The sequence below is a fragment of the Aulonocara stuartgranti genome (genome assembly GCF_965226115.1).
Source record: "Aulonocara stuartgranti genome assembly, chromosome: 1".
In the NCBI taxonomy this organism is placed as follows: Eukaryota; Metazoa; Chordata; class Actinopteri; order Cichliformes; family Cichlidae; genus Aulonocara; species Aulonocara stuartgranti.
In genome coordinates, this window is record NC_138939.1 from 3,354,795 (window position 1) to 3,368,577 (window position 13,783).

The 13,783-nt window shown below is 45.2% G+C and overlaps 1 protein-coding gene across 1 annotated transcript in view; it reads left to right on the forward strand.

The window, feature by feature from the left end:
• Nucleotides 1–13,783, forward strand: part of plekhg4 (pleckstrin homology domain containing, family G (with RhoGef domain) member 4) — a 43,868-nt gene that overhangs the window by 20,581 nt on the left and 9,504 nt on the right. Inside the window, 10 exon segments of the mRNA XM_082519059.1 lie at nucleotides 1,356–2,310; nucleotides 6,277–6,444; nucleotides 6,628–6,751; nucleotides 6,828–6,921; nucleotides 8,093–8,179; nucleotides 8,264–8,380; nucleotides 8,932–9,030; nucleotides 9,740–10,027; nucleotides 10,924–11,046; nucleotides 11,195–11,386. Coding sequence (XP_082375185.1) covers nucleotides 1,356–2,310; nucleotides 6,277–6,444; nucleotides 6,628–6,751; nucleotides 6,828–6,921; nucleotides 8,093–8,179; nucleotides 8,264–8,380; nucleotides 8,932–9,030; nucleotides 9,740–10,027; nucleotides 10,924–11,046; nucleotides 11,195–11,386 — 2,247 coding nt within the window.

Genomic DNA, 13,783 nt, shown 5'->3' on the forward strand with positions numbered 1-13,783 from the left:
CTCTCTAGTTTGCGTGTTTTTCTTCGTGATGCAACTTTTGACTGTAAATGAACAGAAAGATGTCAGACTGTTTGAGGGACTCATTAACTGAGCAGCTACAGCAGCCTAAGTGGATACAGATGTGCCACAGCTGCCAAACATGGACTTTTAAGCACTGTTCTCTTGTTACAAAATATTAATGACAGATCAACCAGTACCTGCCCTTCAAAATAAGCTTTTGTGTTTTTTCACTTTTTGTATTTTTTCACTTTTGTTAATGAGGCTATGCAAAATGTTCCAAGTCACAGGCCCTCAGAATACAGAGGAGTGGGTTTAAAGGAAGTCTCAGGATCACTGCATGATCTGAATAGCGGATGAAGATGCAGAACTTTTAGTTTCCCCTCTAAAGTTTAGTAAACCAAATAAAAGGGACGTGGCATCTTACGCCAGAGAAAATTGTCACAAGCTGAACAGGAGATGGTGCAACAACCTGCAGACAGATCATCCGTGGATCCTCTGTGTCCTTCACGAACTTTGAAAATCTTCAGGGCCTAAAGTTGTTTGATCATCATGTTGAGACTGTTATATACAACAGTGTGGTTTCTTCATTTCACAGTGAAATTCACAAGTTTTAAAATGGAGCTGTTGGAGTGTTTTGACCAGCCACCTGCCCTCCGTGCTCCAGTGCTCGTTTCTGTTCCTCCGTGCCAGGGATGTCCAGTTGATTTTACAACCTGGGCCACATGGAGCCCACTTTCATCTTAAGTGGGTCGGATCAGTGAATCTCTTGTGTGTGGCAGTGAAAAGACGTTTGACTACACATTGCAATTTCAGAATTATGTGTTTTTCTACCTGTTAAAGGAATTTCGCTTCATTAAAGAAAGAAATTCCAAAATTTATCCTCTTCTTCACCTTTTCCAACATGCTCCAGTGGGACAGGTTGGAGTCTGTGCTCCTCATGTTGGACACCCCTGCTCTATGCCATAGATGTTAAATTAGTGCAGGTTTTGCTATTAAAACTATGATGTATCCTGTGATACTGATGCTGAAAGTTAGCAAGATTTTAGCTTTGCATTGTTACACATGGAGAGATGTAGTGGCAACTTATACCCGTGTGCTTTTAGGGCAAGTTATTTGACAATGAAGGTAAACTTTTGCATGATTTCTTTAAAGAGATTAAAGTTATTGTAAGAGATAAATCAGCTGATTCTGAGGGGATCAGGTGGGAACTTTACTCAGATTTAATTGAATCTCTGTGGTTGCTCTGTTCCAATATTTGGAGAAGGTGTTAGTTTGCACCCATACAGATGATATTCTTCAGAACCAGGATTTTAATGACGCTCTGTCTTGACTGGGATGCTCTCTTCTCTCCTCAGCTGCAGTACTGTGGTTTCCTGTTTCGTCATGAAGGCTGGCCTTTGTGCATCCACGAGAAGGTAGTCGTTCAGCTCAGTCATCTGGACCCACGCCTCCTCCGTCCAGGAGACTTCTACCTGCTGGTTTCTCCTTCTGCAGCCCCACCCCCTCCTCGAGCACACAGGGCCTCCTGGAGGGGCGACATCCCGTTAAAACCGCGCCTGCTCCTGTGCAGCAAGTCGGCCGGCAGCCATCATGTGGAGCAGCAGGAGGTGTCTGGCGTAGCTCTGCAGTCGCTCTTTAGCATGGCCTGGTTAGACTCCGTCAACAGGGAGAGGGAGCAGCGCGGAGCATCCAGGTTGGAGCGCTGCCTCCTCTCCGCCCACGGAGACGTCTTTAGGGTCCCCTGGGAGGATCTGGTCTACCCACAATTCATCAGTCGGCCCTGTGCTGCTCCGAAGGAGGACCAGGACCCCTCCATTAAGGGCAAAGATGTGGCAATCAAGACATCATCTGACAACAACAGAGAAGCAACCTCTTCAAGTGATGTGAAGCACCTCCCATCTTCGCCTAAAACCGACCAATCACCAGCAAATAGCGGGGGCGAGGACTCGGAGGGGGAGTACGTGGAGCTGACGGAGCTCCCGCTTCCTCGCTTCTCCCCACAGAAAGGCTCTTTAACCCAGTCCATCAGCCTGCAGCACCGAGCCAGGACAAGTACACATACCACCACACACACACTGTCTGCTGCTACCGCACACACTCCTCAAACCACCAACATACACTCTGCTGCTTCCACACTCACTGCTCACGCACACAGCAACTTCCCGCAGCCCTGTGAGGATGCAACCTGCAGGCTCATGGAAGAGAGCATCCACCAGGACCACCGTGAAGCTGTGGTCCCGACCCCTTTCTCCTCCTCTGCCCCTCCTGAAGTCACAGGAACATCCATCTGTGAATCGGAAGAAACAAAAGGTACTGACACAGGCACAAATCTGAACACTAAACCTGAAACCTGCACAGAAATGAGCGTGGAGGGGGGGGAGGAGCAAAGTAACAAGGAGGAAGCTGTAATTTCAGCTGCTGAGGAAGAAGAGGAGGTGCCAAAGGAGGAAGAGTTCCCAAGTGATGAGGAGGAAGCTGAAAGTGAAGATACAGAGGGAGATGGAGAAGACGAGTTGAATGAAGATGGAGAAGATGAGGTAGAAGAAGGCCCAGAGGAAGTAGAGGTCGAGGAGGAGATACAGGTTGTGATTGTGCAACAAAGTAAAGAAAGAAATGAGGATGAGGAAATGGTGACAGAAGATGCAAGAGGAGGAGAGACAGAAGAAGAAAAGGGATGTGGAGAGGTTCACACAGATAAAGACTCTTATTTTGAAAGTAACGCACAACAAAAGCAATCTGAAAACTTTTATTTAAAAAATAACACACAACAAGCACACTCCATCGACTCGGTAACAGAAACAGATTATAAAGACTCTTATTCTGAAAATAACACAAAACAGAAACACTGGCAGGGCTCTTATTCTGAAAGCAAAACTACAGAACCATACTACGAGGAGTCTTATTCTGAAAACATAAAACCAGTAAAAACCTCAAATTCTGAAAGTGATGCACAGCAATCGCACTCCAGTAACTCTTGCTTTGAAAATTGCAAAACACAAATACATTCTGAGGAATCTTATTCTGAAAGAATAGCTACAGAATCATATTGCAAGGACTGTTATCCTGAAAATAACAAACAACCACTACACACTGAGCACTCTTATTCTGAAAACACAGCACCAGAAACGCACTCTGTGGACTATTCGGAAAACATAAAAAACGTAGACTCAGAAACCTTATATCCTGAAAATGCCACACAGCGTGCACACGCTGTTGACTCTTATTTTGAAAGCAACAAACCACAAAGTAAATCTGAGCAGTCTTATTTTGAAAACATAGCTACAGAGTCACGTTGCGAGGACTGTTATCCTGAAAATAACAAACAACCACACATTCAGGACTCTTATTCTGAAAACACAGTACTAGAAACATACTCGGTGGACTCTCATTCTGAAAACACAGTACGAGAAGCACATTACAAAGACTCTTATTCTGAAAGTGACACTAAACAGACAGACTCCAGTGACTTTAATTCTGAAAATAACAAGCAAGAGATGGCAAGAGACTCTTATTCTGAAAGCAACATAAAAGAAACAGACACTGAGGGCTCGTATTCTGAAAACACAGCACCAGAAACGCACTTTGCGGACTATTATTCTGAAAGTACAGCGAGAGAACGACACGCTGACTCAGAAAAAAATAAACAGCGTCACACTGAGTGCTGTTATTTTGAAAAAACAGCAACAGAACCATATTACAAGGACTCTTATTCTGAAAAACAGACACAGCACACATGCTCTGAAGGGCCCAGCACAGGATACAAGCAGATCAAGGATTTGTTTTCTGAAAACAGCACACATCTAACACAACACAGGGACTCTTATTGTGAAAGCAACACACTGCAAACACATCAAGGAACTTTTAATTCTGAAAAAGAAACACAACCTCAGAGCTCTTCTGAAAATAATACAGAAGACTCTCACTTAGCAAGCACATATTCTGAAAGTACACCTGACCCTGGGGACTCTTATTCTAAAAACAAAGCACATTGCGATGACTTTTATTCTGAAAGCAGTGCACTTCAGGGACCCACAGAAGAATCTGATCAATCCAGTACTGGTGAGAATAATGCGGAGGAGTGTAAAACACTGCACTGCGTCTCCACACCAGCAGCACATCAAAACTTGCTTCCGACAAAAGCTGAGGAGTCCAACAGTGGACAGGAAGTCCAAAAAGAAGAGGAGCGGTGGAGCTGTGAGGAGGCTGCTGGAGCTTCAGAGTGTCACACTGAAGGTACATGAACCCGTTTCTCCTCCTCAGTACATTTTCCTCTCCTGCTTTTCCTCCCACAGACCATCAGACTCACTCTTTCTCCTCCTTTATCACATCCTCCTCCTCCTCATTGGCTGAGTGGTTCTTCCTTTGCATCTCTTTCACTAAAACTACCCTCGACTTCACCTCCTGTTTTAACTCACCTGTGTGGCTGCAGGAGCAGCTTGTGAACGAGTCTGTGTCAGGTTTTCAGTTTTTTCTATAAAATCTCACATTTCACACGACTGCGTTGATCATTTAAAGGACCATTCACTTTTTTTTTCGGCCTGCTCTGCCTCTGTTACCCAAGAGCAGACAGGAAGTTGTGTGCCTTGTGCTCTCGCTCCAGGCTCCATTAAGGGGAATTCTCTGCAGTGTCTTTCAGTTCAGAGAAAGCTGAACGTCTCATCCCTCCGGTTGTTTAACAAATAGTAAAATATGCAGATTTATCACGATGTGTTCAGATGCAGCAGAGTCTTGATGACCTCAAGCTTTTGAACTAAAAAACGACTCTGTGCATCGTAATATAAACAAATCACCCAGAATACCTAAAACAGTAAGAGGTCAGTTTCTGCTGCCCTGAGCGCTGCCTTATAGGCTCCAACACTTGACAGTAACATACTGAGTAAGGATGCACAGGTGATATATTTGTTTACTGAACAAAATCACGGAAGCCTGGATAGATCTCATGCAGAGGAAGCATAACCACAGGAACTGCTGAGATCCTCTGTCTTCATGTTAGGTTTGGTGAGAGTGCGTGTCAGGGAGTCTACGTTGTCTGTGTGTATCAGCACGTAACTTTTTTGTTTTGTAATTTGAGTTTGGTCAATTTGGTTAGTTCAGACATGAACGTCATGAAAACTTTGTTTTGTTTTGTTTAGTAGCTGCATGATTTATTTATATTTATATTATTGTACTTAAGTTTTTCCACACTTTTAATATTTGTACACTTTTCTGCTTTTCATTATAGCACCCCCTGTGGGTTATACCCCACAGCACAGGGGTTGTTTCCCACCTGCGACTGACTTGCACTTTGTGAAACCCTGATGAAGCCTTGGACTCTGAGAATTAACTGAAAACATTCTCTCTTTATTTAAAATCAAAATTATATCATCCAGTGGGACCTAATAGATGGCTTTAAAAAAAGTGTGAAATTATGAATTACTTTATTGGTCAATAAAATCCCCTGCTGTTCCTGTTGCAGTGACGCCAGCGATAGTCTATGAAAGATGAAGGCATTTCTAGTTTTGTGGATTTAGAAACTCTACAGGTGAAGCCTCCATGCCTGTCCAGTAGTGTGGAAAAACTGAGATCTGCTGCTGGAGTTTGTTGTTTATCTTAAGATGTTACAGACTGTTTATCATCTGCTTTTCTTCGAGTTCACTAAATGAGAAAAATGAGAAAAAAAAAGAGATGATACCTTCTGTTAAATGTTAAAGGAGTGAGGTGAGGGGCGTACGTCACTTCAGTTTCAGCTTATTTACAACATCTTGACTTAAGTGAACAAAAAACTGAAAACTGAAGAAGGGAATGATTTTGGTTGTGCTTGAGATCAAATTCAGCTCTTTGTGGACGGTGAAGGAGTTTGACACTCGTGGTTTAAAGTCTTCAGGCAGTGTGTGTGTGTGTGTGTGTGCGTGCGTGCGTGCGTGCACTGTTGTATTTGTGTCCTCAGACGTGGAGACCTTGACAGTGAGGACACTTTTGTCTGGTTCTTAGCTGTTTTGCCATTTTGAGGTTAACGGTTAAAGTTCTTCATTAACTACATTAACCGCAGCCCTGAAATTTAGCAGGCATGACCCGGCGGAGCTGAATCTCAGAATGAAAATGTCCTTGATGGCCAGATTGGACTATAAATGGTCTTTCTTTCTTTTTTTTGCATCTGTGAGAGAACCCCAGCAGCACAGTATTTCTAGTTGTGAGAACATGTCCATTATCTGTGTCATACATGAAAACTGGGCCTCACAGGCCTGCTGTGTCAGTACACTGTAAGTAACACAGGTTCATTTCGGCATCTCTTCACAGGCCTCTGCAGTGAGCTGCGTCCTGCCCAGTCAGAGGTTGCTCTGGCTGCTGGTTCGAATCCGACAGAACAACCAGCAGCTGTTCCAAGGGTAGTCCAGCCTGTCACCCAGTCCTCCCAGTCCAGACTGTACAGTATGCTGCTGAGGTCTGGAGCTGTTTGTCTGCCTGGTGAGAAAACACAAACGTCATGTACCAACCAGTTTCAGGCCTCAGACCCGACTAGACTAAGATCAGGGCAGTCAGAAGCTCCAGCCTGAGGTTTATAAAGTTGGGCAGGTGGAGCAGAGACTGAACTTCAGAGTTGGAGTCATTGTTTCTGTGTGTAAATGAAGTTGCTGCGTCTTCCTGCAGGAACCAGAGACAAAGGTGGGCGAGCGCTGCTTACCGTCTCCACCACGAGCCCCGTGTGGTCCCACCTGGACTGTGACAGCACTGAGCTGCCCCGCCTCCTCCTTTACTACACCTCCACCCTCAGGTACACTCCTCTGTTACTGTTGTTACCCAGGTCTCTGTGCTGTCCACCCTCTGATATCACTTCTTTCATGGAACAGGAAGGAGGTGCTAGCTTCGGGGCTGACGGTGTTGGTGGATGCCCGTGGAGCTGCTCCCTCTCCCGCCCTGTACTCCGCCCTCAGGTCGCTGCAGGTGAGTTGGTTATGATTGAGCTACCTGGAGACAGGAGCTCTGTGCTGTGGAGCTGCAGACTGAGCGCGTGCGAGAAAAGGTGGCTTTACTAATTCTGGAGTCTCTCTCATGTTTCAGCCCCTCAGAGTCGTTTTATTCTCCAGGAGTCATTTAGAGAAACATGCACTCGTGAGAGACAGCATCTCAGCTCCTATTAAAACAATGATGCAGCTGCTCCTGATGAGGAATACATGCAGAACATGAATAGTGGAGAAACATTTGTAGAGAGCAGAATATGTCGTCCTTCTTATCTCTGATCGACCATGAATCTGAGAATGTTTTTTACATTTTCAATCATGATTTCTTGTTTCTGTTTAAAGTATCAAAGTTGAAGCTGTAGGTTTCTGTGCAGCCACAGTTTTTTAGTTTCTGGTCAAACAGGAAATGGATTATGGATCCTTACTCTGTCCTCCCCTCTGGCATCCAGGTCTGAACATCGTCAGTGACCTTCAGGAACGAGGGGACAGTCAGTTAGTTTAAAAAAAAGAAGTTTTTTTTCCCGTAAACTTTATCTCCACCTCACTGGAAAACTTAGGAAGAGAGAAGTGTGGTTACAGAGGCCAACTGAGCTCCTTAATGATGTGCTCTGATTGGTCAGTGACCAACAGGGGGCGTTAGTTACAAACTGCGGTGGTTGGAGGACTGCTCTGCTGCTGCTTTTGAAATTTATCGTTTATGGATTAGAAACAAGTCCACACACAGCTTTGTATAGTTCCAGTCAGCTGGTTTCACTGACAGACTGAACCCAGAGAGGTCAGAGGTTGCGAGTATAACGCATCAACAACAGCACTCTTTGTCTACCAGTGCTTTTCTTTAATATATGGGTTCAGTGACTCACAGGCTATTTCTATCTGAATTTATTAGCATTAATCAAACTTTAAATCCTGAAAGCAGAACATCTGAAAAGCTCGACCCCCAGCAGACTAACAACCTGAAAATCAACCAGACTCCAGTTTTTAGCCCCGTTTTAAGAACGGTTTTGTTTCCTGATGTATTTTATTAGTTTAATTCTGTTTTTAGTGGTTTTCTCTGAAAATGTGGTCAATTGGTTCTTGTTCTAAATACATGAACAACTTGTGTGTGTGTGTGTGTGTGTGTGTGTGTGTGTGTGCGTGTGCGTGCGTGTGCGCAGGAGGACACACCAGTCTCCATCCACGGTGTTTTGATCCTTGCTAACAAGGACTCATCTCTGCGTGTGGACAAACCTGCAGCTACACAGGTAACACTTTACACCGCAGCTGCTCACAAACACCTTTGTGTGAATGTATGTTTTAAAGTGTGCGTTGATGTTTCTGTTGTGCAGGTGGAGGTGCTGAGCTCTCCAAAGTCTGTCCAGAAACACGTGGAGCTCCGACAGCTTCCCGTGGAGTTTGGAGGATCCTTCATCTTCAGTCAGAGCAGCTGGGTCAGCTTCAGATTGGTCAGTGTAAAACTCGCACACAGATTAAAATGAACAGTCAAAAAGAAACAACAAGGCAGACGTGTAACAGTGAAACACACGAACGCGGTGAAGTCTGTTTGTTAGAACAATGTCAAACCTTTCTTAAGTGTTTCGATGATTTGTAGTCATCAGAAAACTGTTTCACCTACATGAGTATAAGACTCAGACTATTATTCCATGTTTGTACTGATGCGTGTTGGACAGACGTCTCAGTGTCACGACAAACCCAAATCAGTCAGCACAGGTTAATCCCTGCTCGCTGGTGCAGGTGAGGCATGTCTGATTCTGGACTTTCACAGCTCCTCTTTGCTTTTCTGCAGCTGAAACGTTGCATGCTTCATTAAAAAATAATTGGACAGGTTGTCCCACATTCCTGGGGTGCTAATGACATGAGGTTTGTATTGTAGAGTGGAAGGTTTTATTCACCTTCCAGTTGACTATTTAAAGCTTCTTTTCTTCTTTCATAAGTGAGTTTAAGTGTGCGGCTTTGGAAACGATTCACACAATGAAAATGTGTTTGTGTCCCTCAGAGACTGGAGCAGCTGACCCGTCAGTGTGAGGACGTCATCAGCCTGCTGCAGAAGAGCATCAACGCGCTGCAATCCACACCTTTACCGAACACTGCTGAGGTAAAAACACACACGGCATGGAAAGAGAGTGCTAGATCTGTGTCTACTCCTCACCTGTAAAAGGCCGACGGGGTACTGTGATTACCCCGCCAGCCGGGTGCGCGTGGACACCTTAGTTTGTACATGCGAGAGTGAGGCAGCAGAGGAGCTTCAAATTGATACCATAGGTGTGTCTGCTGAGGGGTAGCCAGTATTTTTACTTTAGGAACCTAAATCTGTCCAATTAACAACAAATTTGTTAGTTATATAAGAACAATCGGGGGGAGGTTGTAGTCTTTAGGAGAGCTAAGGACTACAACTCAGTCAGTTGAACTCTGAACCATCCTCCCCGCTTGGAGTTTGAGATACAGTCGTCTTTTTAAGATATCTGATTGGATGACTGAAAGACTGTCTCGTGCTCCTAATCCTTTCTGGGCAAATGGCACTCTGACCAAATTCACGGTGCTATTCCAGAACTTTTTCAAAACTTTTGTAAAGTTTATCATTTCCTGTTCTTATGTTATACAAATTGGGTTTAATATAAAACTGGAAATGAGGTCTAAAAGTTGGGCTCATTGAAAACATGAACAGTTTCAACAGGAGGCTGTTGATCCCTTCACAAGTATTAAAATCCACTCTGCGTGTTTTTATTCACTTGAACAGTTTGTGGTTTTGCTCTGTTCTCACATAAAGGTTCAGACACCAGCTCAAACCTCTCTGTCTTTGCCAGGATGCCGAGCTGCTGCTGTCCCGCTACAGGGCAGTGATGTGCAGCATCCTCGCAGACAGCCGATTGGTGCAGCTCCAGCAGGAGGGCGGCGCCTCGCTGGCGTGGCTGCGCAGGGAGGAGAGCAGCGTCGGCGTGGCGGTGGACCAGCGGGCGGCGGTGGAGTCAGTGTCGGCTCTGTACGAGCAGGTGGACGAGCTGCTCCACCGCCTGGTGATGCTGTCCAACTCCAAAACGCAGGAGCTGAACTTCATCGCAGACTTCAGGAACCTGGAGCAAGGTTTCAGCGAGGTCAGTCTGAGCGCGCTCAGTATGCATCGTTCATACTGACATTTACATCAGTGTCGTCTTAATGTGAGGAGTTGACTTCATGATGAACCGTGACTCTAAGTGACACTGAGACACTCCCACCTCCTTTGTTTCCTTGGTTACGCTCTTAGCCAGTGATCAAAGTGTGGACAGCAGCCCCCTGGTGTGCTGTGAAGGTACTGCAAGTAGGCCAAAAGAAGTAATGCACAATAAATACATTAAAAAAATATAATTTTCAGATGTTTTTCTTTTTTTTAACCTGAACTCTGGTGTCTTGTATCTTGTCAGTAGGAGGAAAAAACTAAAGTGGAGTTGTGGTTGTCAGATGTAGGGAGGTTTTAACTTACTACATCTTTTTTGTGAAATGGAGGCATGTTTGGAAATATGCGCTCTAAGCTGTAAGCAATCGAATTATTACCTGATAACATCAGATTAATATCAGATCAATAACCATCAACAGAAAAACACCAATTATGTGTTTGGAGTTAAACTGGAACGAGTTCGTCTTCTGAAGCTTTGACAGGATGAAACACTTCCCTCCCTGAGCACACTCACAAATGAATGATTAGGAAAATGAATAAACATTAGATGATATATGGATTTCATAAATGGGTAATTCAGGTTAAAGTAGATCCATATGTGAGTGATTTGCTGCTTGTGGGTGTGGATGAACTGTCAGACATTTGGCCCTCAGGCATAGACGAGCTGACAGAGCTGCAGCATTGATTGGTTCTCTTTTTCCTTTCTTAGCCTTATTTTTTGTTTTTCTGTCATTCTTTGACTTCGTAACCATAAAAAAAAGTGTCGACTGGAGTTCTGTTTGGTTTTTTAAGAAGTGTGTGTGTGTGTGTGTGTGTGTGTGTGTGTGTGTGTGTCAGGTGAAGACGTGGCTACAGGAGGTTGGTGAAGTTTGTCTGAAGAGTCTGGAAGAGCCGGCAGACTCTCTGGTGCTTCTGAATGAAAAACAGCAGGACTACAAGGACTTCTGCACAACGGCATACGTACGACACACACACACACACACACACACACACACACACACACACACACACACACACACACACACACACACACTCTCTCTCACTCGTTCAAACATTTCTTTTAGCACTGGTCCCCACAGAGGATGAGGTCTGTTTCCTCTGTGTGCAGGACCAGTGTAAACGAGGGAAGGAGCTGCTGTCTCGGCTGGAGCGCCGGGACGACGTGCCGTCCGCTGACCTCCACATTTACGAGGACAAAGTTCACTCCTTCTGGGCTCAGCTGCAGGATTTCACTCAGCGGGTCAGCAGTACCGGGCAGAACATCGAGCGGGCCGTCCGACTCTACGGCTTCTTAGATCAGGTACAGTCACTGAGGCTGTGGCTCATCGGATCAGTTTTTAATGGCAGTTTGAGCCTCACAGCCATCTAAATGTGTAAATCTATATTTAATCTGGTGCTTTCTGAGATTAGCTAAAGTGAATTTCAGTGTTGTGAACAGTACTTGCTGCTCTTTCTGATTATAGCTCCAGCTGTGCTCTGATTTTTCATGTTTTACTGTCTCTCGGTTTAAACCATCTGAGAAGCCTGTCAGCTCTGTCTGAGCAGCTTCTAATCCATCTTCAGAAATCTAATTTTAGCTGCATGTAAAACAGCTGAATGTGGATCGGAGCAGCTGGTTTGTCGTGTCTCTCCTCCTCCTCCTCATATCGTCTCCCTGCAGTGAAACTGACAGCTTGTATTGAGGCCAGGAGGATGAAGAGGGGGGAGAGAGTGTCAATATTGCTTTGTGTACTGGACTCTTTGTAAAGGGGTGTGAGGGGGGTGATGGTCTTTGTCCACATGACTCTGTCTTGTAGGTTTGTTTGTGTGTTTTTATGTCATGCTGATATTTTTATAATGTGCAGATTCTTGAAATTCAGTCATGAAATAGTTGAAGTTGTCCCTCAGACATCCTATAAAAACAAACGCACCGACCACAAAAGTTTCTTCGATCGTTGTTCACATCATAACCAAGAGCGACACGGTGTGAACTCCGGCGCACTTTCGGTTTTCTTTCAGAAAAGATTCAGACTCGTGTCATATTAGGACGTACACAGCGTAGGATGAGGACAGGGCCGTAGATCGACCGGTAAATCGACAGCTTTGCTTTTACCCTCTTCTCCACAACAGATCGGTACAGCGTCCACATCACTACAGACACCACCCCAATCTAGTCTGTCAGTCTCTCACTCGTGAAAAAGACCCTGAGATACTTAAACTCCTCCACGTGGGGCGGCAACAAGTCCTGTGACAACTGAAAAATCAAGAATCCAGTTGATCTGTCCAGATCCCACCACACACACACACACACACACACACACACACACACACACACACACACACATTGGGTCCCAGCCACACTTAGCCCGAAGAAGTTACATGGTCCACATTCCTGCAACAAACTATATTTTCTATATCATCTCCCGAGGTGCAGCAGCTGCTGGGCCTCCTGCTGCCTCTTCAAAAAAAACAGCCGCTCATCCAAAGTCCCTTCTGACGACCTCGCGCGTCCGTAGACCTTTGTCTTTCATTTCATTTGTTTCATTTGTTTTTCGAAAGGATGATCCCAAATTCCCTGTAAAAAGACACTTCATGATAAGTTGGTACAGAAATCAAGCGTACAATTACCAACAAAGTAATTATGGTTTTTGCTATAGCTCATAAGCTCGTGCGAACGAACATGACGGACCGACACATTTTTACTCGCTCGGTTTGCTGCAAAGTTGAACTAAACCAAAGGAGAGAAACAGCCTCTCTGTTGAAATGCAACATAGACATAGAAGATTTCTATTTGGGGAAAACAAAAATTGAAATTGCGATGACAAGAAGATTATTTTTCATTGTGTGGAAGTCTTTTCAAGCCTCACTTCCTGTCCTGTCCTGACATGTCTGCTCTGTGGGTGAAAACATCAGCCTGTGGGGATCCGAGCCGCCTCACTCAGTGGTGGGCTCGGCCGGTCGGCAGGCACGTGTTTCAGACCGATGTTTAAACTTTCACCAGTGAAGTTTGTTCGGATGCTTTAGTCACGCCACCAAATTCTGCACAACACCAACCACAGAGTGTGCTGAAGTTTCCTCTCTGATACACTAAGCAGGCAGTACTGACCTGACACACACAGACAGGAATGAAGCGTGCGTGTGCGTGCGTGCGTGTGTGTGTGCGTGTGTGTGTGTGTGTGTGTGTGTGCGTGTGTGTGTGTGTGTGGTCGGTCCAGGTATCACTCCGGTGCCAAGTTTTCTTTCCATCCCCCTTTCATTCCTTTCACCACAAAGTCTTTGTCGCCGTGGTGATGCCCCCCCTCCTCTCCTCCTGGGACCGCCCATCTGCCATTCAGCCCATTGATGAAGTTTGGGGGGGTCACTGTGTGTGTGTGTGTGTGTGTGTGTGTGTGTGTGTGTGTGGTCAGGATGCTGCTCTCTGCGCGAATCACTCAGGCTTCAGAGCTTCAGCTGAACACACAGGTACGATACACACTTCTTACTGTTTTTTGTTGTTGTTTTTTTAAAAACACACACAGCTGAGGTTTGCTTTGGAGAAGTTTTATCAGCACGTGTGTGTGTGTGTGGCAGTTTTTCAGCCGTTTGATGTTAACTTGGCGTCACTTTGACTGCAGAGAGATCTTTGAAGCTGCTCTCGCTGCTTGTTGCTCGCTCTCTTTCTGCGCGTGTGTGTGTGTTACCAGTTTACCTGCTGCAGATGTTATCGTGTCGTTTCCAG